The sequence below is a fragment of the Protomyctophum bolini genome (genome assembly GCF_963924005.1).
Source record: "Protomyctophum bolini genome assembly, chromosome: 3".
Lineage (NCBI taxonomy): Eukaryota > Metazoa > Chordata > Actinopteri > Myctophiformes > Myctophidae > Protomyctophum > Protomyctophum bolini.
In genome coordinates this window covers 48,699,922-48,726,841 of record NC_137864.1, presented here as the reverse complement: position 1 = coordinate 48,726,841, position 26,920 = coordinate 48,699,922, and the positions used below count along the sequence as shown (strand labels likewise).

General features: G+C 41.2%; 2 protein-coding genes across 3 annotated transcripts; one reads left to right on the top strand and one right to left on the bottom strand.

The window, feature by feature from the left end:
• Nucleotides 1-662: 662 nt before the first annotated feature.
• On the top strand, nucleotides 663-20,967 carry pla2g6 (phospholipase A2, group VI (cytosolic, calcium-independent)). 2 transcript variants are annotated; one of them, XR_013963879.1, is made up of 19 exons: nucleotides 827-851; nucleotides 1,419-1,646; nucleotides 2,810-3,019; nucleotides 3,622-3,802; nucleotides 6,034-6,221; nucleotides 6,517-6,613; nucleotides 7,672-7,854; nucleotides 8,403-8,511; nucleotides 9,555-9,671; nucleotides 11,634-11,718; nucleotides 11,826-11,989; nucleotides 12,200-12,350; nucleotides 13,484-13,620; nucleotides 15,941-16,095; nucleotides 16,462-16,513; nucleotides 17,296-17,411; nucleotides 17,701-17,774; nucleotides 17,979-20,576; nucleotides 20,865-20,967. XR_013963879.1 is itself a non-coding variant. In XM_080760363.1 (18 exons), the coding sequence occupies exons 2-18, from the start codon at nucleotides 1,432-1,434 to the stop codon at nucleotides 18,121-18,123; spliced, it is 2,379 nt and encodes a 792-aa protein (XP_080616489.1). In that variant the 5' UTR covers nucleotides 663-692; nucleotides 1,419-1,431; the 3' UTR covers nucleotides 18,124-20,689. The 2 variants fall into 2 exon arrangements, 1 of the variants encoding a protein (XP_080616489.1); XM_080760363.1 differs by lacking the exons at nucleotides 827-851; nucleotides 20,865-20,967 and adding an exon at nucleotides 663-692 and having other exon boundaries at nucleotides 17,979-20,689.
• LOC308312488 (uncharacterized protein) lies at nucleotides 20,518-25,275 on the bottom strand (the record flags this gene model as incomplete). The annotated part of the gene is made up of 12 exons (XM_080759096.1): nucleotides 25,215-25,275; nucleotides 25,057-25,120; nucleotides 24,394-24,459; nucleotides 24,052-24,171; nucleotides 23,572-23,811; nucleotides 23,279-23,377; nucleotides 22,771-22,986; nucleotides 22,242-22,616; nucleotides 21,867-22,121; nucleotides 21,393-21,474; nucleotides 21,238-21,286; nucleotides 20,518-21,009 (listed from the first exon to the last, which is right to left on the bottom strand). The coding sequence occupies exons 1-12, from the start codon at nucleotides 25,236-25,238 to the stop codon at nucleotides 20,518-20,520; spliced, it is 2,082 nt and encodes a 693-aa protein (XP_080615222.1). The 5' UTR covers nucleotides 25,239-25,275.
• Between the last annotated feature and the right edge of the window lie 1,645 nt (nucleotides 25,276-26,920).

Sequence of the window (26,920 nt, the reverse complement as noted above, 5' to 3'; positions counted from 1 at the left end):
AATGTGCTTTGTCATAGCTATATCAGCAGTCTCAAGAGGGGAAAAGGCCAACACACTGATTGGAGCATGAGCTATATGCCACTGTCATTGATTGGATAAGCTATGGTGTTTATAATAGATGATGTTCTTACATTTTAAATGTCATATACATGCAGGGAGGCTATATTCTTTTATTGGTGACAAAGTAACAATATGACAACAGTGACATTAACAGTTCATGACTGTACTAAATTGTAAGATGTAGCTTAATTAATATTAATACCACCTTACTCCATAAACGACATAACACTGTTTACTATAACCTGAATAGTGAATACCTGAGTTATTACATTTGAATTAATCTATTGTATCTATCTATGTAGATTTTATAACGTTTTTTATTCGTAGATTAATATTCAAAAAAATAAAAGTGATAAAAGACTGATCTGTACTGATCTCAGACCCAGTGTGCGAGTGGACCTAGCTGTTTATAGCTGCTTAGCTTAAACCACTCTGGTTTCTATGGCCCGCCCCATTTGACTTATCCCTCTGCAAGTCCCTGGTCTATGATTGGTGCAGCTCGCATTATCCGTGACATCAGTGAGGGTTGGTTGCAGCGACCCGGTTGTTGATGTAATATCAAAAGTCGACTGTCATCCAAAGCTGTCAACTGGTATCCGGATTCCGGATCACATCCCAACGGAGCGCAGCAGCAGGTACAGTCAAACTACACAAAGCTTATTTTATTAATGCGATTATACTGCCGCGACTATAGGTAGATAGCCGATTAGTGGTATAAGGAAGTTGGAACATTTAAGCATATATAGCTGCCCTGAGCTTGGGTTAATGATCGTGTCGAATTGATTGAAGTGGTAAGAAACAGCTGAATTGACTAGTGTACTTTATTCATAGTGTGTGATATTAATGGTCAGCCAGCCTGACTTGAAGCTGCTGTGGCGTGTGACCCCTCGGCTCAGTGTGATAGTCCCTCTTTGTGAGCTGGAGTGGAGGTAATACATTTAAAGTTAACATAGCCATGGTTCACATGATGCTCGTGTCATGATAATCATGACGGTCATGTCCATAATAAAAAAGCTCTCAACAGTGCAGTGCTGACTGTGACTGCAGACATCAGACTAGCCCTGATACATGACTGCCGAGAGTCAAGAACCAGGGCTAACATCAGACATCATTTCAGTCATGTATTTAAACAAGTCCTTGGCTGCAATAATGGTTTAGTAGTGTTGTAGTGTTGATGAGAGTACAGTATTATTTTTGTAACTATAGTTCAAGTATATATTATGTATATAGCTGCCTATGTACCGTTGAAATATATTCACTGCAAGATAGCCTATAGCTATATATTACTATTGTAATATATTACAATATTGTGCAGTTGCCTGTGTTCTTTCCACAGCTTTTTCCATCTCTTTCTCCAGATAAAGCATAAAGATGCAGTTCATTGGTCGGATATTCGACACGGTCACCTCTGTGTCCAACCTCTTCTCAAACCCTTATCGGGTCCGAGAAGTACAATTGTCTGACTACAGTGGAGGTGGAAAAGTCCGGCTTAAGGAGGAGGGACGTATGTTTCTTTACAAAAACCCTTCATATCAGTCATGGGACTGTCTGCTCACGTGTCCCGAAACTCCAACTATGGCTCTAAGGTAAAAGAAAATATTGAGACAATCAGACTGAAAGCCATAGATTTCCACTGACTGACACGTAAAACAATTATTATTAACCCATTCTGACCTGAGATCAGATTCATAACGAGGTTTCCACTGGACACACACTGGTCTGATTAACCCATTCTGACCTGAGATCAGATTCTAAAAATGTCAGTCGTTCTTCGATTTTTCAAAAATAGCAGACCTACAAGCTCGTAGCGCGCCACTCGGGGGCGCGCTATGAGCTTGTAGATCTGCTATTTTTCAATAGCTAAAGCATAACATGATGCTAACACCAAAATGGGTGCCCGGTCAGAATGGGTTAAGATACATTCTTTTTGCAGTTTAATGTTATTTCAGATATAATAGGTCAGTGTGGCGAGAGATAGGAAACCAAGGCCAAAGAGTGACGAAAGATTTATGCGAGACAGGACTTGGGGTCACATTTAATTGATAGAGTATAACACTACCAATTATGTTAGTTTGTGAAACGGGACCCCCTTAATGGAACCCACGTAATGACCCTGAGAGGCCAGACCGCACCAATGCAAAGTCTATAGTCCACCCCAATGCAACTCCTTGCAACTGCCATTGCATGCTATGGTTTTGAGTTGTGACTGTAACAGTAGTTGCCCTGGTGGTGCGGTCTGGCTTTTAAGGGTCCACGACCACACATTGAGAACCACTGTTCTATACAGTATACCAAAGAGATATGTGTGATATGCTCATTATTGGTGTGATTGATTAACCCATTCTGAACGGGAACCCATTTTGGTGTTAGCATCATGTTATGCTTTAGCTATTGAAAAATAGCAGATCTACAAGCTCATAGCGCGCCACCGAGTGGCGCGCTACGAGCTTGTAGGTCTGCTATTTTTGAAAAATCGAAGAACGACTGACATTTTTAGAATCTGATCTCGGGTCAGAATGGGTTAATCAGACCAGTGTGTGTCGAGTAGAAACCTCGTATGAATCTGATCTCAGGTCAGAATGGGTTAAGTAAATGTACATAGACCAGATGACCGCTCTAATTTAAAGCAAATCATTATAACGCAAGGGGAGGCATTCTGGTTGGCGTATCTATAAGCTCCTTCTTAGTCTTCTGTAAGTAAAAGGTTACATTACATCACTGACAGTTACATCCACTGGTATCCTTTTAGGCTGTTCCAGGTGGCGACCGAGGAGAACGCCATGAACTGGTTTCCACAGTATGCCCTCAAGCTCCGCCCATTCTATGAGACCCTGCTGCTGAAGGCCGAAACAGCCCAGCCAATAGTAGACTGCCTCCGTAGCCACCCCGACTGGAGCTCTGCCCACATCGCTGTGGACACCGGCCTGAGGGAGTGCCTGAAACACAACTATGTGCAGAGGTCAGACTGAGACTCTTCTTTTATGGAGCTGCTAGATTGCTAGATATGGCACTCGGTTACTTTCAGTGACTACATGTGGGAGGGCAGTGGCACTGCTATTTTCATGTGCATTCTTTTATAAATTAGAAGGAAGGAAGTCCACACACCGATGCGGTCTTCCGGTGTGCAGATTTCCTTCCTTCTAATCTGTATGTATTTCTACCCGTAGAATATTTTGAGATGTGCGACGTGCGTGCTTCCCTTTTGGATACCTGTTCTTCTAAAGTCCTCAGTGTTTATTATAACTCTGCAAGTGTGCATATGACACTGTTCTGAGTTTAGTATTGTACATTGTAGTAAATATATTCATCATTGATGTATTATAATTGCTACTTGTGAGCTGAGTTTATAACTAAAATACTGAAACCACAGTTGTAACTAATGAAAATGCTCTGCTGTCTGCTGTCTGCTGTCTGGCAACAGCCAAATGTCCACCAACAGTGAATTGTTTGTGTTGAGCAAGACGCATCCAATCCTCAAATACTCTTGTTATTGCGAATTGCCCAGGATAACTATAAATTGTAGTTGCTGAAATTACACAACCGCTATTTTCTTTTTTTTAGTCAGATCAATGCACGGGACACGTCAGGACAGACACCTCTGCACTTGGCGTGTGAGCGTGGCGACGTGGTGTGTGTGAAACAGCTGCTGGAGGAGAGCCAGGCTCGCACTGACATCAAGGACCGCAACGGAGAGTCACCCATGCACTCTGCCGCCAAGCAGGACTCTCCTGCTGTCATACAGGTGAGAATCAGAGGACTTTTGTCTCCCCTGTGTTGTTTTACAGCATACTGTGTGTATGTACAGTGCTTATGTATGAATGTATCGACTACACTACAGTATGTACACACAAGAACAGACGAATTACAGCTCATGCTCACAGCAGCATATAGTACTGTATGTGCATGGGCTCATGAAAGAGAACCACATATGGCTATGAACGAACACCGTAAACTGATGAAGAGTGTGAAAGAATGCAAAACTCACAGAAGAGTTGTGATAATGTATTCATACAGTATCTGCCAACCTGTGTGCATTTGATGAACCAACGGCACATTCATAATGTAAAAACATAACTATCCTAATTGTTCATGTTCACAATCTAATCTTTTAAGAATTTGTGTCTGAATGACATGCACAAGATTTGTGGTAGTTTGGTACCCGACAACAAAACAGCTACACAGTAGACATAATTCCCTGAAAAGGCCAATATGTTTGTTCAATCCTTTGTGGGATAACAACATATATTTTTGAAAGGCAAATGATTAATGGAGTGCATAAGGTGTGGTCGAAAATAAAGACACCTGCGACTTACTACAGGTCTACTGGTAGTGGTCCTACCCCCCCCCATGAGACCTATTTGTTTATAAACATTTGGTATTTGTTTATAAACATTTTGGTATTTGTTTATAAACATTTGGGATTTGTTTATAAACATTTTGATAGTTGTTTACAAACATTTTGGTATTTGTTTACAAACATTTTGGATTTGTTTATAAACATTTGGGATTTGTACTACAGTTAACTGGTAGTGGTACTACCCCCCCCCCCCCCCCCCCCCCCCCCCCCCATGAGACTGGGGGGGGGGGGGGGGGGGTAGTACCACTACCAGTTAACTGTAGTAAGTCTCATGGGGTCGACACTGTGGTCACCACTGACCACAGTGATGACTTGATGACGGTTTACTACCAAGTCAAAGGAGGGCAGAGCTTCAAAGCATCAGTAAGTTAGAAATAAATATTTCAAAGTGTCCTGCAGCAACGCAGGTGTGCCATTAATGACAGTAACGCACACCCTCTTGTGTATTATAATCAAAAGACAATTTGTGGTCTAGCACAGAACATAGACATAAATTAAACTGCAATCCATAACTTTCATGTCCTACCCGGGATTCAAACCTGTGCAAGCTCTGAAATGTGTTGAGAGTGAGCTACTGCATAAGGGACTGCTTGTTTGAGCAGAGGCTTCATTGCATACTGTATTGACTTTGATGCAATACCTCTTGTCAACCAGCAGAGGTCCTACCTCATCACAGGATTAAATCATTATGTTATGCTTTAGCTATTGAAAAATAGCAGATCGTGCTACGAGCTTGTAGGTCTGCTATTTTTGAAAGATCGACTGACATAGAAACATAGCTTTTTCAGGAAACTGTCAGGATGTAGAATACATTTTTAGGATCTGATCTCAGGTCTGAATGGGCTAGACCAGATCACAGAACTGAGCATGAAATGGAGAGAAAGCAGGTTTCCAGTCAGGTACTGTAGTAGTACTGTGGTTGGTGTGAGGTTGCTGAAACCCGACTCAAGTGTCTTCATCTGAGATGAGTCTAGCCCCCCCTCCTCCCTCCCTTCACAACATCCACTGATGGGTCAAGTTATAACGCTTTTCTATCATCGACCGAGATGCACTTTGCATTGCATTGCTGAGGTAATTTGGGAAGCGGGGGATTGAGTGATAACCAGTCACAACTTTTTAAAGATCTTTAAAATGGAACCTTAAATGTGATGAAACATACATTGCTTTCTTTCTTTGGTAACATTGCTGTTTAGTGTTTACCAGTTGTAGATCACATGCATGCAAAGTGATTAGACTTGTTACAAAACTTAAGCAATACTGTGTGATAGTGATACTGATCCTAACATAGTGAATATTCGACAGGGACTGTCTGTCGCCAGGGTCGCTTATTTCTTTTTTCTATCCGCTAGTGTAAAATGTCAGAGACCGAGTAGGCTAGCTAGGCTATTCTGTTTCTGCCTCTTTCCTGCTTGTTGGAACCATAGGTTGGAACGCGCAGTGTCATATTACTACTATAGTAACAGGATGAGATGCATGTTGAGTTAATTGTGTGTGTGTGTGTGTGTGTGTGTGTGTGTGTGGACATGTTGTGTTCTATTACCTTCTTCACATCATCATTCTATTAACCCCCATTCTGTTTGGCATCTTCCTGTCTCCTCTAACCCCATGGCCACCAGGTGCTGTGCTCGCGCCTGTGTGCGGGGGTGGATGAGCTCAACAACTCTGGGGAGACGCCGCTCCACGTGGCATGTCGCCTGGGCCGGGTGGAGGCCGTCAAGGCCCTCCTGGGCGGCGGTGCCAGGTGCAACATCGTCGGAGGCAGTGGGTACCCTATACACACTGCCATGAAATACAACGAGAAAGGGTGAGTGAGATGGATGATGCTGTGAATGTATTAATAATCCTTGGATAGTTGTGCTGTTTGTCTCACTTTTGTGTTCTTTGCTCTTCGTCTTCTGTAGTATAGTGACATGCCCGTGCTCAGGTTGAAAGTGGTTAAGTCTGTCTGTGGGTTTTATGGATATTGAAAAGTATAGATGAATAGTAACTACATTGTATATCCATTGGAACAAGGGTTATTTCCCAAGGTTTCTGCCCATATGCATGTCTGAATAATGTGTGCGTACTAGTCCAACTTCTCCTGTCCGTTTCTCTGCTAGCTGTGCTGAGGCTATCCTGTCGGCAGACCCGGGCCAGCTGCAGGCGGAGGACCTTCTGTACGGAGGAACCCCTCTACACTGGGTCAAGACAGCTGAGGTAAAGAACAACACAATATAAGTATAGTAGTCTTTATATACTGTAAATTCACATGCTGCAACAGATGACAAATGACACAAATTCAGCGCTTTGAGGAACACATCCGTTTCTCTCTCTTTCTCTTCTCTGCCTACATGTCCACGTCTCTCTTTCAATTGCTTTCTTCTTTTTTTTAACACTTTATTTTGATTTTTATTGGTGAATAAATGAAAAAACATATGTGTACAATATCCGACATGTAAATATCCCCCCCTCCCCCCAAATCAAGGTCAGAACAAGACAAATAAAACAAAGACAGACAGTACAAGACAGTAAAAGTAATTAGTAAACTAGTTTTGAAAGTACTAATGAACAAAAATAAACAAAAATAAACAGCATTTTCCATCAGGGTATGGTATCTAGGTTACATACATTGGGCTGTATTTTGCGTGTCTTAAGTACCAGGTCTTATTCCCTAACTTGAGTAAACTAAAGACCTGGAGGCGTGATCAATGCTCTTTGGCCACTCAGAATAGCCAAATGGCATTGATCACGCCTCCAGGTCTTTAGTTTACTCAAGTTAGGGAATAAGACCTGGTACTTAAGACACGCAAAATACAGCCCAGTGTATCCATCTTTCAGTTTAGATAGTAAATTGCTCTATATCCAACTGTCTACTTACTGAGGGCCTCTAACCAGAGGTCGGCCAATGTCAGGTTTGGTGTGAGGTATCAGATTGTACAGGGGAATATGGGTTTAAGACGTGAAAGGTATACTTTCTACAAACTCTATGAAAGGGGTCCAAGTCATAATGTATCTATCTTTAGAACCACTACGGTTGTACCTTAGTTTCTCTAGGGGAATCATGGAGAGAACCTCTTTGACCCACTGTTTGAACGAGGGAGGTGTCCCCGACTTCCATTGTCGAAGTATCAATCTACGAGCCAAAAGCGTTGTGAATGCCACAGCGTTTGCCTGAAGACCCGTGAGCCGTTCCTCGATTGGCGACACCCCAAAAACAGCAATCTTTCAATTGCTTTCTACCTCTCTCTCTCTCTCTCTCTCTCTCTCTCTGCCAGATGTGCCTGATGCTGTTGGAGCGTGGCTGCTTAGTGAACTACCTCAGTAAGACGGGGGAGAGCGCCCTCCACATCCTCACCAAGAAGGACCGCTTCGAGGCAGCCATGGTGCTGCTCACGCATGGAGGAGACGCCAACCTCAAAGGGCAGGACGGAAACACTGCTCTGCACCTGGCAATGAAGGTGTGTGTGTGTGTGTGTAGGAAATATACGCTCTTCCCATGAAATATACCAGTCTGTTTAACCCATTCTGACCTGAGATCAGATTCATACGAGGTTTCCACTGGACACACACTGGTCTGATGAACCCATTCTGACCTGAGATCAGATTCTAAAAATGTCAGTCGTTCTTCGATTTTTCAAAAATAGCAGACCTACAAGCTCGTAGCGCGCCACTCGGTGGCGCGCTATGAGCTTGTAGATCTGCTATTTTTCAATAGCTAAAGCATGACATGATGCTAACACCAAAACGGGTTCCCGTTCAGAATGGGTTAATCCAGGTTAAAGATATCCCTAATAGATTCTCTTTGATTTCCCTGGGAAATGACAAAAGCTACCGGAGAAACAACTATTAGCTACCAAGCTAGTTGGTCTACATAAAACGTCCTGTATGTTTTATTATCCATTATTTCTATGTAGTCTATATGTCTTCTATGCAATTATTGTCTTCTCATAGTAATTATGGATGGACTATATATTTTTGTTTTTTTATGTGACCCTCTGCTTTGTAGCTGGACCACATGGAACTGATCAAGGCTCTGATTGTGTTCGGGGCAGACGTAGAGATTCACAATGACTTGGGAGAGACACCAGGACTCATCGCTGCACGTACCAGCAAAGGTAGGGATATTATTATGGAACTATGATGGACATTGTAAAAGAAGTGAGCAGAGGTTGAGGAAAACTCTAAGGGCCAAGTTAAAGGGCCTTACCCTGATCTTACAAGCCAGTTTGACACTCACAAGCTAACATCTACCGCCATTGAAGAGCATGTGCATTGTTGCGAACGCAGTAATTGCGAACCCAGTGAGCACTTACTATGAGACCTAGCAGATCATGTCTGTGTGTCTGTCTGTCCCGCTTTTGTGCCCATATATGGAGCTGAGTGATTACGTCACCATGACTCAGCCATAACCATATAAGGAGTCCCCAAAGCAGCTATACGTCCAAAACCCAAATATGTACGAGCTGCGTTTGCGCGTCTTACTGGTTGTAAATGGTTTAGTTTTGCATGAAAATGATTGGATATGTAATAATTAACATGATACGCAAGGTTTACGCAGAAGATGTGAACATCAAACAGTGTGTCATCATTTAACAAACTTGTTAAATCTGCTCTTGCAGTTATTGTTAAAACAACTCACCCATGTTTTTTAGACTTTTCATTATCCATATGTCGTATCGTATTTGTAAAATAATACAACAATATTGAGTCAGACAACATTATAGCATAATTAGTCACTCATGGATGCATCTCTCTCTATGCAGTGTTATAACATGTGTGTGTTTGTTGCAGGTTTGATGGGGTGTATTAATAAACCTGAGATATACTTTGTTAGATGTCTCAATGTAGATCTATAAGCTCACAACGCATCGCAGCACAACACTTTGTGAGCTTGTATATCTGCTATTTCTGGAGTACGACACTGGTAGTTAGTTGAATATAGTAAAAACCAGGCTTTATAATATGTGATCTCACCACTTTTGTCTTGAAGGATGTGCTAGCGGTTTGAATTATTTTACTTGTAAATGCATTCTCTTCAGTCCGTTTCTTCTCATCCCCTCCCTCTTTATCCCTCCCTCTTCCTCACACTTCGTCCATGCATGTCTTGATGTGCGCGCATGTCTAACCCCATTGGCTTGTGTGTGTGTGTGCTGTAAAGGCCCTAACAGAAAGATACTGCTGGACATGCTGTGTCATGTAGGGGTACAGCGGTGTCTCCCTCCCTCCCCCAACAGTCCTCCCCCCAGCAACGTCAAGGCCACTTCTCCAGGCATAGGTAATGCCCGTCCTCCATGCCATTTCTGCTCATTTCCTTTTCTTACTTAACCCATTCTGACCTGAGATCAGATTCATACCAGGTTTCCACTAGGACACACACTGGTCTGATGAACCCATTCTGACCTGAGATCAGATTCTAAAAAAATGTCAGTCGTTCTTCGATTTTTCAAAAATAGCAGACCTACAAGCTCGTAGCGCGCCACTCGGTGGCGCGCTATGAGCTTGTAGATCTGCTATTTTTCAATAGCTAAAGCATAACATAGTGCTAACACCAAAATGGTTTCCCGGAAAGAATGGGTTAAAGGGTAAGACCACTCACGACGTTTGGGTTGTGTAGTTTACCTTGCCATCCAAATGTGTAACTCTAAATGTGGACAAGAAATTACAAAAAAAATTGCTCCAGTGATTAGAAATTGATAATTCAAAATATGCTCCACATTTACTTGCATTGTATGCTGAAATGAAACAGCTCTCGAAGTCACTCTTTTAGTACGTAAACAAACAAAGCCGGTGTCTGACTGACTGTCAACTTTGTGTGTGTTTGTTTACGTACTAAAAGAGTGACTTTGAGAGCGTACAATGTAATTCAATGAGGAGCATATTTTGAATTCTCAATTTCTAATCACTGGAGCAATACATTATTTTTGATTTCTTGTCCACATTTGGAGTTACATCATTGCAAGGCGACTACACAACCCAAACCTCTACAAAAGTGGTCCTACCCCCTAAGCCCCCTGGCTGAATGTCTTCTTCACGAGCCCCCTGGAGGGCCTGGCGTGTCCTCAGAGAACCTCCCTCTCAACCGTAACCGCTTTCACGCTTGCTTTACTCTGAGTTTTCAATGGAAATAATAATGAGCTGGTTTGTTATTTTGTAATGATAAAAAAAAACAAAAAACACCCAGGCCTTCATCTTGTCGGTGTGGTGTTTGTAGACCGTTAGGGATGGAATGTTAAAATTGTTAACCGTGTTAACACAACAAAGGACCAATTAACCAAAAATGTATTATTATTTATTTATTGTATATAATTGTAGCTCATGCACCCGTGTTACACCCTTCCTGAACTGTCAGCAGTTCTCAGATTGGATTGAACAAATTAATTAGTGAATTCGAAGCGCTTCTACTTAGTGCTTCATTCTAATATGGGACGTGCACTGCATTTTGTGCCACAGCCAACATCACACTGTCCAGAGACACAATATACTTACTTTGTGCAGTTGAACTTGAAATAACCATCAAAACAAGAGGCATGTTTTAAGGGAGAAACATATCTTTGTATTATAATGAATTATGCAGCATAACCTAATTGCAGTAAGTTTCACTTTCATATTTATTGGATTTTGATAAGATTGTTGGTTTTGTTTGCTGCGTTCATGTACAACATGACAACCTATCTCCCAGACTCCCTCCCCTGCAGTCAAGACTTCAGAGTTTGAATGAATGTAGAATTATGTGCAGGATGTCATTGGTATATAAATGTGAGGAGGGGGCCTAATTTAACTAACTAAACCCCTTTTTTGAATACTTATTTTAAAAGAAAATACCTCTCTCACAGCTATGCCAGTGTGCCAGTGATCACCCTCCCATGTGCCAATGTTGGCACCCGTGCTCAAGGTTTTTCTACCCCATGTGCTACATAGGATACAGCAGCTGTATCCAAGGCTCCTACTATGTACTGCATTTTTAATTTATACAAATATGACCTCATGCTACAGTTCTAACCATGATTCACTGTTAACACTCCAAGTTAAAAAGCTTTATTGCCTAATGAAAGGATTTTCCTCCAAGCTCATTTTTTGCTGTAAAAAAAAAGGGGGGGGGGGGGAAGAACAAACGTAAATAACACAAGTTAGGCTGTTGAATACATAGCCAGTGAGTGTGCATATTATAATTCTATCACTTGTCATCTGTAGTTTATTATGTTTATAGTCAAGTTAATGATCTGTCATTGGCTGACAGGGTTTGGGGACATCATGCATGGGGCGTCCGCAGTGGGCGCTAGAGGAACATCCAGTGTCGACGGCCCCAGACCATCGAAAAAGAAGTATGTTTGGCAAAATGTTATGCTCTCACTGCAGAATGAAAAGGACTGGGTGAAATGGAGGACATGTGTCTCGCTGATATAATGATCTTGTCCTGTCCTCCTTCCAGGATAGACAGAGTGCTGTGTCTGGATGGCGGAGGGATAAAGGGTCTGGTGTTGATCCAAATGCTTATAGCCCTGGAGAGAGAGGCTGGCAGGCCCACCAAAGAGCTCTTTGACTGGGTGTCTGGTACAAGCACTGGAGGCATCCTGGCACTGGCCATCGTCCATGGTGAGACAGCCTTTTGTGTGTGTGTGTGTGTGTGTGTGTGTGTGTGTGTGCATGCGTGTGCACGTGTGTACGTGTGTGTGTGTGTGTGTGTGTATGCGTGTGCACGTGTGTGTGTGTGTTTGTGTCACTCCAATATTGCGTAACATTCACTGTACTTGTGGTTCTGATTCTGAAGTCCATCATGGCTCTGTTTCTGGTCCCTGCGTTTAGGTAAGTCGATGGATTATCTGCGCTGTCTCTACTTCAGAATGAAGGAGCAAGTGTTCAAGGGCTCCCGGCCCTATGAGTCAGCGCCACTCGAGGACTTCCTGAAGAAAGAGTTCGGAGAGAACACCAAGATGACAGAAGTTCGATATCCCAGGTAACTGCAACAACACCGGAGTGTGGGACTGTGGGTCAATGTTTTTATTTATTTATTTGAAATACATTTTGAGTACATAACGCTGATGGATATATCACTGTCTCCCATGGCCTTACTCGACTGCCCACATGACATTTCTGCTGTTTCTATTTAGCTTTCTTTCAGTTCCTCATTTACCATTTCTTGTTTCTTGCACCCAGTTCCTTTTTTTTTTTTTTTTTAAGTGTGGTTTCCTGCTGTTTCTTTCTTTCATCTTGGACAGGGTATTGGTAACCAGTGTGTTTTTTTGTTTGTTAACTGTGTCTCTTACTGTGTGTCATTTTATGATTGATTGAATACTATATTAAGAGGATTTACAGTTTACACACAAGAAAGCACTATGGCTTGTTTCCATTGGGATCCATCGAAACATTTAATGACAGTCAGACAAATAGACAATACTTTGCAAAAATCATATAAATGAGTGGGAATTTAAAATATAAATATGTACAGCAAACAGTTTCCAGACAAGTTCCGAGTTGCAGCCACCTGTAAAGTGCTTGTTTTTCTTTTTATGACTGTTGGTACGGCATTCCACATTTTGGGAATCTGGTTTTTGAGCGTGATTTGTGGAGCTCCCTCTGGTGTGGACGTCAGTGACGTTTTTGAAGTAGTTTGATGGTATATTATCCAGTGTGGTTTTGTGTTAACCGTTTCTTTTTCATATTGTACAGGGTAATGGTGACCAGTGTGCTTTCATATTGTACAGGGTAATGGTGACCAGTGTGCTTTCATATTGTACAGGGTAATGGTGACCAGTGTGTTTTCATATTGTACAGGGTAATGGTGACCAGTGTGCTTTCATATTGTACAGGGTAATGGTGACCAGTGTGTTTTCATATTGTACAGGGTAATAGTGACCAGTGTGTTTTCATATTGTACAGGGTAATGGTGACCAGTGTGTTTTCATATTGTACAGGGTAATGGTGACCAGTGTGCTTTCATATTGTACAGGGTAATGGTGACCAGTGTGTTTTCATATTGTACAGGGTAATAGTGACCAGTGTGTTTTCATATTGTACAGGGTAATGGTGACCAGTGTGTTTTCATATTGTACAGGGTAATGGTGACCAGTGTGCTTTCATATTGTACAGGGTAATGGTGACCAGTGTGCTTGCAGACAGACACCCAGGGGAGCTGCACATCTTCAGGAACTATGATCCCCCCTCCAGCCACAGAGTGCCCCCCTACTCCACTACAGCTACGTTCAAGCCCCTCACCATCCCACAGGGTATACTGTCTGGCTGGACTTACTGCATGCTCAGATGTAGCTATTACTAACGTCTCCCTTGTTGCCACAATGTTATTGCAAAACCTCACTAGAGCAAGTGCTACTGTAGCTCAAGCGTCATTCTTGCAAAGGAATGTTTGTTGTTGCTAAGTGTTCTCCAATGCTGGCATACACGAGGAAAATTGGGTGTTCACGACACGTCGCCCCCCTCCTGACAATCGCAGGGGAGTTCCCGATTCGAGGCTGATATCACCGGTTAAGTGCCTGAATGATCCTGAAGTGTGAGGCGTTTACAGACATCTTCTTAATGTTGCCAACTTGACGATGGGAGTCCACGCAACTTTAAATTGTAAATATTATGATTGTTGTTTACCTGACTTGAAATCCTATAGAGCGAGAGGAACAGCAATGGAATATTGAGCGGAAACCCACAGAAGAGTGAGCTGACTGGTTGAAGTGAAATCAAAGACTTTGACGTGTAAATATATGAAAATATATTGCATCGAGTCAGGTTGTTTCCTCCTGTCAATTAGTTCACAGGGATTCAGTCACGTATACTGTAGGTCACATCAGCTGATTGCATAAAGCAGTGGTGGAAACAGTACTCAAGGTTATCAATACTGCAATATAGAAATATTAGAAATGTAGCTATTGGAAAAATAGCAGATCTACAAGATCTACAAAGTACTCATTATGCAGAATGTCCCATTTCATGTTTTCAAATGTATAACAATCTTTTGAAAATAGCAGATCTACAAGCTCACGACGCATTGTGAGCTTGTAGATCGGCTAATGGCCAAATCGGCAAATGGCCAAAATATAAGTATATAAGGCTGCAGTGGTTACTATACGTTTTTTTAATAATAATCAAAACTTACAAAAATAACTAGTAACTAAGGTTTTCAAATAAATAGTAGTGGAGTAAAAGTACAATATTTGGATCCGAAATGTAGTGGAGTAGAAGTATTGAAAAGTAGTACAAATACAAGTATACATTAAGTAAGTAAAATTAAGTATACATTACTTAAATGTAATGTAAATGTTCTTAGTTGCATATTCCAGCACTGGCATAAAGCTTGTCTTTCACAAGATGAATCCCATGCTTCTTGTGATTAACCACTTAAACCCTCTATTCTGAGTTACAACTGTACACGGTCTGCTTCCTCCCACACAGAATCTCTACACCAGACAATGTTGGGACGTGTTGTGAGCATGTACAGTAGATCTGCTATTTCTGGCGAAAGGTCCCCATCAAGTTAAGACAATTCCAGTTTTTTTTTGTAATTCAAAGCATACCTTCTTTTTTTCTTTTTTTTTAGACATCTCTGACTTTTGCTCGGAGAAATAATGTTGTCTTTCTCTGAAGTTATGTTTGATCATGTGAGTGTGAGGTCACAACAAGTCCATGGAATCCACACTCGTAAATAAATCGACAGGTGTGTGTGGTCCTGCGTCATGAATAACAAACAAAACAAAATTACAATGTTTCAGTATATCTGCGGTCTCCCATGTTTTTACAATCAGTTAAGATTTTAAAATCCTCTAGTGTGCACCAAGCATTAAAGCCTCCCAAATTCTAAATGATCTCTATTTTTGTTGTAGGGCTGTGTTTTTCATTAGCAGCCATAAAACAGAGTAGTCTTCTGTGTGAAACGCACATGCCATTGTGCTGAAAGGTTTACTCCAGTGATGGCACTGGGGTAAAACGTATTAATGTGAAAATAACTAGTAATACAGCCTGGTTTTACAGCCACTACCCTCGGTGGCCGTGACATTGTCCCTGTTTACGACGGTTTATGGCGAAATAGCGATCTCCAGACTTCAGACTTCCGTTTCACGTAATGACACAGCACTGTTTTGCAAGAAGAAAAAAAAGTACAGTATTATCATCTTTAACATTCATCACTCGGAATGCAACAGGAAATGTTTGAGTTCACAGTTCACACACGGTACTCTTTTGAACATTAACGCAGCTATTCCTAATGCAAAGCATATTGAGTCTCCAGGTTTTCCATGTTATTTAAGCGCCAGCTGTGTTGTTGTTGCAGGATGGGAGGATGAGGAAGTGTTGATGGTAGGATACTCTGTACAGCCCCCCAGAAAGCGTAGCGTGACTGATGAAGGTGTGTGTATGTGTGTGTGTGTGTGTGTGTGTGTGTGTGTGTGTGTGTGTGTGTGTCCTGCCCACCAGACACTATGAGCACGGAAATGGCACAGGGGTCACACCGAACTTTGGATTCTGCGGGTCACGGGTTTCCACCAAAATATGTGTCGTATCCATTTGTCCAATCATTGATCGTTTTATTTTATGTCCAATCAGAGCAAATTGTGTGGCGAGCTGCCCGCTCCAGTGGTGCCGCGCCGACCTACTTCCGCCCAATGGGACGCTTTCTGGACGGAGGGCTGCTGGCCAATAACCCAACGTTAGACACCATGACAGAAATCCACCAGTACAACAAAGCCCTGAAATCAGAGGTACAGTAGGCAATTAAATAAATACATTAACCCATTCTGAACGGGAACCCATTTCTGTGTTAGCATCATGTTATGCTTTAGCTATTTAAAAATAGCAGATCTACAAGCTCATAGCACGCCACCGAGTGGCGCGCTACGAGCTTGTAGGTCTGCTATTTTTGAAAAATCGAAGAACGACTGACATTTTTTAGAATCTGATCTCAGGTCAGAATGGGTTAATCAGACCAGTGTGTGTCCAGTGGAAACCTCGTATGAATCTGATCTCAGGTCAGAATGGGTTAAATGTTTTCTTCTTCTTCTTTCTGTCTGTGTCATGTTGTGTACTCATATTCATTCATCTTTGTGCTCTCTCTTCTTCATCCTCAGGGGCGTGGTGAAGATGTCAAGAAGCTAGGCATTGTGGTCTCTCTTGGCACTGGTAAGTCAATATTTTTCAGCAATGTATGTATGAGGACAATGTATTGTATGTATGTACTGTATTGTAAGGCATGACCTTTTTCCCCCTCACTGTATATTTTTCTTTTCCCTTTTTGCTTCCTTTATGATGAATTCCTGTTCTGTTCTTTAACTATATAGAAGTGTCTATTTGTACGTCTCTAAATGTTTTGATGAATTGAACATGGTGGACCCTGTTGTATAAACAAGTGTAATGCTTAATTGGGTCGTCCACTCACAGTTAACAGTCTTTGTATTGAGTTTGTGCTTGAAATGTACTGTAATTCTGCAAACTGTTAATAAATATCAATCAATCAATGTATGTATGTATGTATACAATATACATTGCTTCAATCTTTGCAGTACACAAAATATTATAACATGTACTACTTCCTTGAGTTGATCAACGTTAGTATGCTACGGTTGCAGCTGTGATAATTTGTGAACGAATCACAATGCTCAGTTTTCAGTGGCAAACCAGGCTGGCTGATTGTGTCCATGTTCTAGTGTGATGGGGGTCAAATGGAAATCTTTATGAATACTCAAAATACATCAAAAATGCTTGAAACAAGAACAGTGTTGGCGTAACTAAGCAATTATCACTTTCATATCCACTGTGACTTCATTTCACCATGCACTTCAGGCAGAATCCACTAGCAGCATGAGCTGTGATTGGTCTACTTATGAGAGGAAAAACATGTGGGGCTTTAATGGTGGTGTCAGTAACTGACGTTTTTGAAACATGCATGTATGTACAATCTCCAGGCAAGCCTCCTCAGGTGGTGGTGAATTCAGTGGATGTCTTCAGACCGACCAACCCTCTGGAACTGGCCAAGAGCTTTGTAGGAGCCAAGGAGCTGGGCAAAATGTTGGTGGACTGTGTGAGTATATTAATTAATTAATTCATTCATTCCTTCAATCTTTATTTAAGATTCTCAGAGAAATCGTTGAGGGTCACCCTAATTTGCAATATTACACTGGAAAATACAAACAAGAGGCCATAACATTTCCACTGTGGTCTTTCAATTAAGCACAAAGAGATCTAAAATACATTCTAGACAACATGCAGAGATGAGTAACCTACATTGTGTTTAAAATCGTTTCCCACCTAACAGCAGCACCTCTTCTAATCTAAGAGCTTTTTTGTATCTGGATTTCTGACCCCTACAGTGTACGGACTCAGATGGATGTGCAGTGGACCGGGCCAGATCTTGGTGTGAGATGATTGACACAATGTACCACAGGTTGGTCAATCACACACGTTACATTATCATTTCACTATATCTATACTTCTATGTCTGTCTTTCATTAGTCTTCCCCTCTCTGTTTTTTGACTCTCACCCGCTGACCTTATCCATCACCATGTCTCCTCCTCCCTCCATCCCCACGCACGTCTGTCTTTGCATTCCGCCCTCACCACGTCCTCCTGCCCTTGTCCTTCACACCAGGTTGAGCCCTCAGTTGTCTCAGGAGGTGATGTTGGACGAGGTAAGCGACGCCGTTCTGGTCAACATGCTGTGGGAGACCCAGATGTACCTGTACGAGAACAGGGAGATCATCCAGGAACTCGCCAAACAGCTAGCGGAGAACTGACCCACCCCGTGGAGAGACTGAGGGACAATGAGAGGGCGGTGAGGCAGGGTGTTTTTATTGTCCACACGGAGTGATTCACAGTCAGGTGAGGTGCTACTGAATGTGTTTGATGTAAAGCTCCGTTTCTGTGTGACTGCAACAAATGCCTTGTGACTACAGTATGTGTATAATACAAACAATGTCAGGTATGCCGGGTATTAGATCTTAGTAGGTTGTTGCATTGTATTGCTGGGTTACAGGAAAGAGATGTAATGGTGACAGACAGGCTTTAGCTGTAACACAGAGGACGTGTATGTTATGTAGCAACTAGCAACATCCGACCTTATTGGAGTTACTACACCGTAGTACACCAAGGTCTCTGCACTGCACGTGAGACATTCCTGTACAGGTTGGCAACAAACAATAGTTTTTTGTCATTGATTCATCTGTTGACTTTCTTTAGGATTATTTGATTAATGATTGATTATTTGATTTGTTGAATTATTTATGTAATTAATTTAGATATATACATGCATACAATAACTGAAAAAGAAGGCGTTAAAAAAAAAAAAAAAGGGTAGGTTCTCATCACCAGTTATTGTAAACATTGTAAATGCACCATAAATCACTACACCGATCCTATTCTGGGAGCGAACATTCAGCAAAAAATGGTAGACCTGCAAGCTTTGTGAGCTTGTACATCAGTGGTTCCCAAAGTGGGGTCCGGGGACCCCCAGGGGTACCTGAGGGAGTTCCAGGGGGGACCCATCTATTTTGTTCATGTTCATAAAGTGCTAAAGTGTTTAAAGCAGTGGTTCCCAAACTTTTTCATGTCAAGGACCCCCAAATTGACACTACTTAGCCCGTGGACCCCCATTTGAAAAGATATGCCAGGGACCCCCATAAGAGAAGACGTACACATTTAGACGTCTACACTTAGACGTACACATTTAGACGTCTACATTTAGACGTCTGTATACATTTAGACGCCTACATTTAGACGTCTACATTTAGACGCCTACATTTAGACGTCTACATTTAGACGTCTGTATATGTGATACAGGGGTACCTGGAAAAATATCTACCCCAAAAGGGGTACCTGGTCCAAAAAAGTTTGGGAACACCTGTTGTACATCATCGGCTATTGTTGGGAAAGAGATTTGGTGTAGAGGGAGAAGTCAGCGGTCTTGTATAGCCCTGTGGGGGAGTGATTTGGCAAAAGTGAGGGGGAGTCAGAAGTATGTGCGATTGGCTGTGAAAGTAGTCTCCTCCATATGAATTGCTCCGTCTGGTTCCTTGTTGTTTTCCCAACCTAAAGAAGGCATACGTTTTACACTGTGGCACAGAACGGGTCAGCTGTCTAGATGAACAGCCATATTGTATGTCTCCTGTCTCCACACATTTTGCCCAAATATGAAGTTTTACGTGTCTCCAGACAGGCCTCAGAAGTACAGAAACAAATCAATATGACGTCATAATATGACGGAAGGGAAGAAAAAAGATTAAAGAAGAGAAAAGACTGCATCTACTGTAGTTCTTGTAATCTTGTAGCTTAGCTTGACAAAGCTAAATGTCAAATAACCACATCTGCCTTTTTTATCAGTGGGCTTGATTTCATATAACCACCCTTATATAACCATTTTCATGCCTTTAATGGTAATGTATTCATTGTTTTAATACGTGAAAGATGACCGTTTCAACTGGACTTGAATGAATGAACAACTTACTTGAAGTAAAAAAAAAATGAATCCAAACTTCTATCTGCACTATATAACTTGGAGTAATGTGTTACATCTTGTACTTGACAATATGAGGTGTATACTGTATTATAGTACTAATTCTATAAGTAAAGTATTTGAATATTGAACTGAGTGTTCTTTTGTCCGTTTGTCCCATTGGCCTTGCATTACATTTTTGCTGAGCTCATTCATGTTCGCCACAGGATGAAAACTACTGATTTCGATGACCTTTCAAAGTACCATAATAATAGAAATAATTCTCATAGACTTTAACTTAAAGAAAAATAATATTGTAAGGACTTCATAATAGTTGGACATTGGTTATCGTAATAAAATAGTGATAATATAATAAATAGAACAGAACAAAAGAGTGAATCCTGGATTTAAGCTTGACCTGGCTGAATAACCAAGTTAAATCAATTTATAATCTGAGTCAAACGCTTTCCTTGAGTTGATCAATTACGATGAAGCTGCTCTTCATTTACCATTTTATTTATTCATTTATTTATATCCTTTGTAAATTTTAATGAACAATTCAACACAAGATGGACCTATAATACCCTGAAACCTAACCATACTGTAACATGAAATGCATTTGTGTAGCTACATAGTCAAATTCAACACGTTCAATTATGTGGGAGACCCACAGATGTTCGTTCACAACAAGCGGTGATTCTCACTTGGAGGACGTTTTAAAGTTGACGGCTGCATACTGGACATCTTCTTGTCTCTGAGGTGGTTGGCTGTTGGAGCTGGTAGAAGGAGGGAAGTGGACGGCTGCATACTGGACATCTTCTTGTCTCTGAGGTGGTTGGCTGTTGGAGCTGGTAGAAGGAGGGAAGTGGACGGCTGCATACTGGACATCTTCTTGTCTCTGAGGTGGTTGGCTGTTGGAGCTGGTAGAAGGAGGGAAGTGGACGGCTGCATACTGGACATCTTCTTGTCTCTGAGGTGGTTGGCTGTTGGAGCTGGTAGAAGGAGGGAAGTGGACGGCTGCATACTGGACATCTTCTTGTCTCTGAGGTGGTTGGCTGTTGGAGCTGGTAGAAGGAGGGAAGTGGACGCTGCTGTAGTGAAGCTCATCCTGTGGTTCAGTGGGTCCATGTGGAGCAGTGACGAGTGTCCTGGACACAGCTGAGATGTTGTCATACATAGGATCTGACTTGGTCTGATGGGGAGACAGGAGAGACGTAAGTTGTGTGTGGTGGGGTATGGCGGGTCAATTACTTTTCTTTAGATCTCTCTCTCTCTCGCACACACACACACACACACACGCACACACGCACACACACACACACACACACACACACACACACACACACACACACACACACACACACACACACACACACACACACTCACAACACTGCAGTTTGCGGTCCAGTAATTCTAATACCTGTCTGCTTTGTGCTGGCTCAGTGCTGGAGGTCTGACTTCTCTTCTTCCTACATTGAACCAGAAAACAATAATAATTGAAGGCACCACTTGTAGTAATAGAAATGCAGAAATGTAGATTCAGGAATTAGAAAACAAAATAACTTTTTTTTTTACCTGATCCACAGGCAGGCCAGTACCAGAATAATCAGGCTGAGGCCGACTACAGTAATTACTACTATAGCTGCAGTCTTAGCGGCTGGTGATTGCGTAATAGCACATGGAAATACACACATCACAAAGTTATTATAAAGTTATGAACAGTAGCAGAATGTTCTGGAGTGAATGTTATTTTCTGTATGGTTACAATGAGAATGATCATACTTTTTGTGTGAAGGATTAACATAATGATTTTTGGAGAGAGAGTTGTTGAATGTTGATGAAAAATGTAATGACAAAAACGAAACACATTCTTCAAATACAATGTATACATTTTTTTGGAAACTTGTGGTTTCACATGTGTGAAAGGGTTTCCAACGTGTGAACATTGAAGCTCTACTCACGTGTGAAAGGGTTTCCAACGTGTGAACATTGAAGCTCTACTCACGTGTGAAAGGGTTTCCAACGTGTGAACATTGAAGCTCTACTCACGTGTGACCGTGAGAGTTTCTTCGGGACTTCTGAGCTCCTCGTGACCTTTGACAGCACAGGAGTATTCCCCTGCATGCTGACTGCTGACTGGGTCTAGAACCACATAGTTCTGTTGGCTCTGTTTCGGGGTTACACTGTTCTGGTACCACCACGTGTAGGTGGGGTTGTCAGTGAGAGGACAGCTGCTGCTACACACCAGTGTCACTCTCTGTCCCTCTGTTGCATTGGCAGCAGGAATCATCTTCAATGTAAGGCCTGAAAGACAGTTATAATGTCATTATGTTATGGCAGGCTTGTCCAAGTAGTCAATTCATTGTTTTGACACTAAAGACTACAATTGAAAGAAGAAAGTACAAGACATGATCAAAAGTCTACCTGTTACGTGTATTTTCACTCCAGGTAGACCAGATATTTTTCCGTCTGGCTTATCTGTGTGAAATCTGAATATGTATTCAGATGAGTCTCTCTCTGTCAGGTTATTGATCGTCAGGGTGTGATGGTTCTTTGTCTGTCCAGAGAACTTCACACGATGTTCATAGTTAGGGTCCTTGGTCAACGTTCTTTCTTTGTCCACTGGTATACTGGAATACAGTATACCAGTCCTATACCAGTATGTGTCTGTGTTGGTGTCTAACAGCACATAACCAGGTGGGTATGAATAATTACATGATATGTTCACTGATGAGCCGATCAGAGCACAGATTCTATGTTTCACATAATTCACTCTCCAGCAGCTTTCACCTTGAACACCTGAAATAGACCATATCTGCATATAAGGAAACTTTGAGATTATGGATTCAAGAACATGTTAAATTCTGAACATGTAAATGATAAGAGACCTAATACCTATTATGCAGCATGAATATAGTATTTATTTCAAGTAAACAGACTGATTCATACTCACACACTGAAGGAGAGCGGAGATCCTTTTGGTCTTTTACAACACAATAATGACCTTCATCAGAATTTCCAACGGTGTGCTCCTGACCAGTGGCAACATAATCTCTAATCCCGTACCACAGGAAGGTGGGTTTGAGGTTTGTCAGAGCACAAGTGGTTCTGCAGGTCAGCTGCACTTGCGATGTATTAATGACACTTTGAGTCACTTTGACATGCAGATCTGTTGAGAAGAAGTACAGTACATACATCAGTACATCAGTAATGTTGGTTGAACAACAGAATTGTTTTGCTCTGACTAGTGATGTTGCAAAGACTCCTCAATCAAAAAGATGCCTACACATAACATTGGACCCGGTCCCTGTCATAAATACATTATTTTGTAATGTTATGCTTGCCTTAACTATCAGCAGCCATGTGGCCTTTATGGAAAAGTGACACCCTTTAGCCCTAGGCCTAGGGGAACACAATAGTGTAAACCGCTAACTGGACTAAACAAATCTGATGTGTCTAACCTCTAAAGAATGTGATGGAACAGGAGTTATTCATCAATGACTTAGGACACATTCTCCCATCAGCATAGGTCATTCTAAAGCACCTTGGATCGACAGAATCTAGGAGAGAAAAATCACATGCAGTCACTGAAATGACTGAGACACACGTACATGCAAACCCTTATAAACCATTCATTTATTAAAATAGAATATATATTTAGTTAGATATCTATATACCTCAAACTATAATAATAAACAGCAACAGTATCTACAGTATCTCCATTGTGAACAGATGTGATAATGTCACCACTCACTGACTGAAACATCAGGGGCTTTGAGAGCTTCATGACCTTTAACAGCACAGGAGTAGTTCACTTTTTCCTCACTGTTGACAGGGAGTTGGTACCAGGGAGACGAGTCCTCATAGAGGAACTGGCCATTCTTATACCACATGTAGGTGTGCCTGTCAGTCAGAGGACAGCTGCTGGTATTGCAGTTCAAAATCACTCCCTGTCCCTCTCTCAACGGGCCGAGTATCACCTTCACCTGTAGGTCTAAGCTCACATTTTTAGACATGTTAGAAATATACAAAAAGTGTGAAGTGAGGGGCGCTAATATATTAAAGTTTAACTCATGTTGATTAGGTGATGTAATGGTGATATTAAATGCCATTAACAATAAAGAGACAATAGCCTATGACGTAATGAGGGACAACATGACGTAATTTTTCCCATCATTGTCAAAAATATATATTATTGAATTACTACATTTCCATCATGATACTACTACTGTACCTGTGACATTGAGACTAAAGCTTGACACATCAGTGGAGTCTGCTGTGCACTGGTACATCTTTGCATCACTCTCTCTCACTTCATCGATTCTGTGAGTTGACTGACCATCTGGAGAAGACACTATAACGTAACATCATCAAACAGCTGTTTAAAATCGAACCATTCTCTAAATTGTGTGTGTGTGTGTGTGTGTGTGTGTGTGTGTGTGTGTGTGTGTGTGTGTGTGTGTGTGTGTGTGTGTGTGTGTGTGTGTGTGTGTGTGTGTGTGTGTGTGTGTGTGTGTGTGTGTGTGTGTGTGTGTGTGTGTGTGTGTGTGTGTGTGTGTGAGTGAGAGAGATGTACCTGGGCATGGCATATCTACTGTTGATCCCTTCAATACACACATGCGTGATGTTTGTCCAAGAATTCCTGACACAGAATGCATAATATTAAAGAAGATAATTTCTTAAAGTCATTATTACACAGAAGTAGTCAAAACAGGACACCACAAGTCAACAAGGGACACCTACAGCTAAGGTGATGTGGCAATGATGTATGGTTTGTCTATCATCATCTGTAAGTGTAGTGCCACAGGGTGGCGCTATTGAACAGCATTTGATTTAAGACCTGTGTCGAATTGGGCTGATTGTCTTTTCTCACAGTGAGTATGAGCACTTGCTCAACTTCCCAATTCTAAAGGGTGAACAAAGATTGATTTACAAGATGACTGTGTTTACTGGCCTTTGATTACTTTAGTTTTGTTTTAAAATGTGTTTTCGGTCATTAATTATCTGGAGATATGTGGAGACCCCAGTTACTGAACTATTTCAATGATTTACTATCAGAATAGAGCTATTAAACACCTACTTCAACCAACAAATATCACTTACTGCACATGTGCAGTCCATTTTTTACCGTGCATTTCAATTACTGTTTAATTGTGTATTCCTTATAAACGGCCATTAGATAATAGCAACAATTTGGCAACATATTATTCATGAACAATTTGACTACACAAATTCCTACCTGAGACAGACAGGAGCCAACTCACAAACACAGACAACAGCATGACTGGTCCTGTGGTTTTTAGCTAGAAAGAGAACAAAATGAACAACAGCTTTATTTAGAAAATACTGTATACAATGTATAATTATTTTTGTTAAAATACACAGCAATTTACTTACCTGACTGTTACCTATCCACTGCATGCGTTGTGGCTCATATAAGGATAGATCGTTGCAAAATATGTATATCCCATTCTGACCTGAGATCAGATTCATACGAGGTTTCCACTGGACACACACTGGTCTGATCAACCCATTCTGACCTGAGATCAGATTCTAAAAATGTCAGTCGTTCTTTGATTTTTCAAAAATAGCAGACCTACAAGCTCGTAGCGCGCCACTCGGTGGCGCGCTATGAGCTTGTAGATCTGCTATTTTTCAATAGCTAAAGCATAACATGATGCTGACACCAAAATGGGTGCCAGGTCAGAATGGGATATAGGCTAGGCTTGGTTTGGGTTGTGTCAGTGTGACATCTCAAAAAAAGACCTTCCTCTTTATTGAATGTCTGTAAAGGATGTTTGATCTACACTATATGTAACACTATGTACACTATATGTGAAGTAGTTTCATGGTTACAATTCAACTAACAGTTACATTTTTGTATTATGACATTGTTACGCAAACTTCCAGGTATAAAGTTGAGCTAAGTCTATCTATTTCACATACGAGGTGTCACAAATGTGTCACATTTGAGGCTTGAGGTTCTCAGAGATGAACATGTGACCTGTGGTTGCATGCTGAATAGTGTGAAATTAATCAGCACTGTTAAAAAAATCAAGATGATGTGAATTGGTCACTGAATGTACTGCCAAAATGTCCCTAATACAAATACCTTTGTAGTTGCTGGCATAGAATCAGAATCAATCTTTATTGCATTATAATATTTCATAATTGCTCAACACTCACAGACATCCTTTTGCAAGGATCATATCTGTAATAATGTTAATGTATTATAATCACTGTGATTATAAGTCAATAGTGGTGAGTGCGTGCTATAAGTATGTTCATGAAGCATTATAGACATGGGATGCATAGAAAGATCATTTATAAGTGTTCATTTACTGTTCCCAGATTATGCTAAATTAAACGCTAAATTTACAAAGTCATTAATTCATCCATTTCACCTTTAAACCTGTTACATGACCTTGCTACTTGACTTATCAGTTACTGGCAGGTATAGTATACTGCTTAATAAATGTTTTAAGTCTTTGCATTCAACCTTACTGTACATTTCAATTACTGTTTAATTGCTTACTTTCCTACAATGTTAATATTATCAAACCATTGAATCCCTTACAAGCTTTGTTTGTACAAGCTTAGCATGCTGGTAACTCATTGTGATGGACAATAGCATAGACGCCATTAAATAATAGCGACAATCTATTAAACAACATAATAAATTTGACTACACATTTCTACCTGAAACAGATAGGAGCAAAGTCACAAACACGCATCCAGTTCCAGACAACAGCATGACTGGACGGGTCCTTGTTGTCCACAATAATACAACTAGAATGATGACCGACCGATCGAGTAACAACTTTTATGACAGCTTGTTCATGGAATTCACACATATAAAGCACTGACAGTGCATTACTTACTGAGAAAGGATGATCATCTGTTGACGTTATGCCAGTTGACACACGCCTCTCTTTGTATTAAGCCCATGGATTGTTACAACATGGAAAGGACTTCCTTCCTCATTATATTCTTAAACCTCAGAATTCACTTACGTAATATTTTCCTAAGTGAATTTTCTGTTTCGGTCGAAACGGCAAATTTTCTGTTGTTTGCTTTGTTGTATTATTTCACCTATGAAAGCC

What these genes read in the sequence shown, in the direction of transcription:
- pla2g6 (XM_080760363.1), top strand. Translation starts at nt 1,432, where the DNA reads ATGCAGTTCATTGGTCGGATATTCGACACGGTCACCTCTGTGTCCAAC. An exon ending in ACAGAAGTTCGATATCCCAG is followed by an intron (nt 12,351 to 13,483) that starts GTAACTGCAACA and finishes CATATTGTACAG; the next exon opens with GGTAATGGTGACCAGTGTGC. An exon ending in TGTGGTCTCTCTTGGCACTG is followed by an intron (nt 16,514 to 17,295) that starts GTAAGTCAATAT and finishes TACAATCTCCAG; the next exon opens with GCAAGCCTCCTCAGGTGGTG.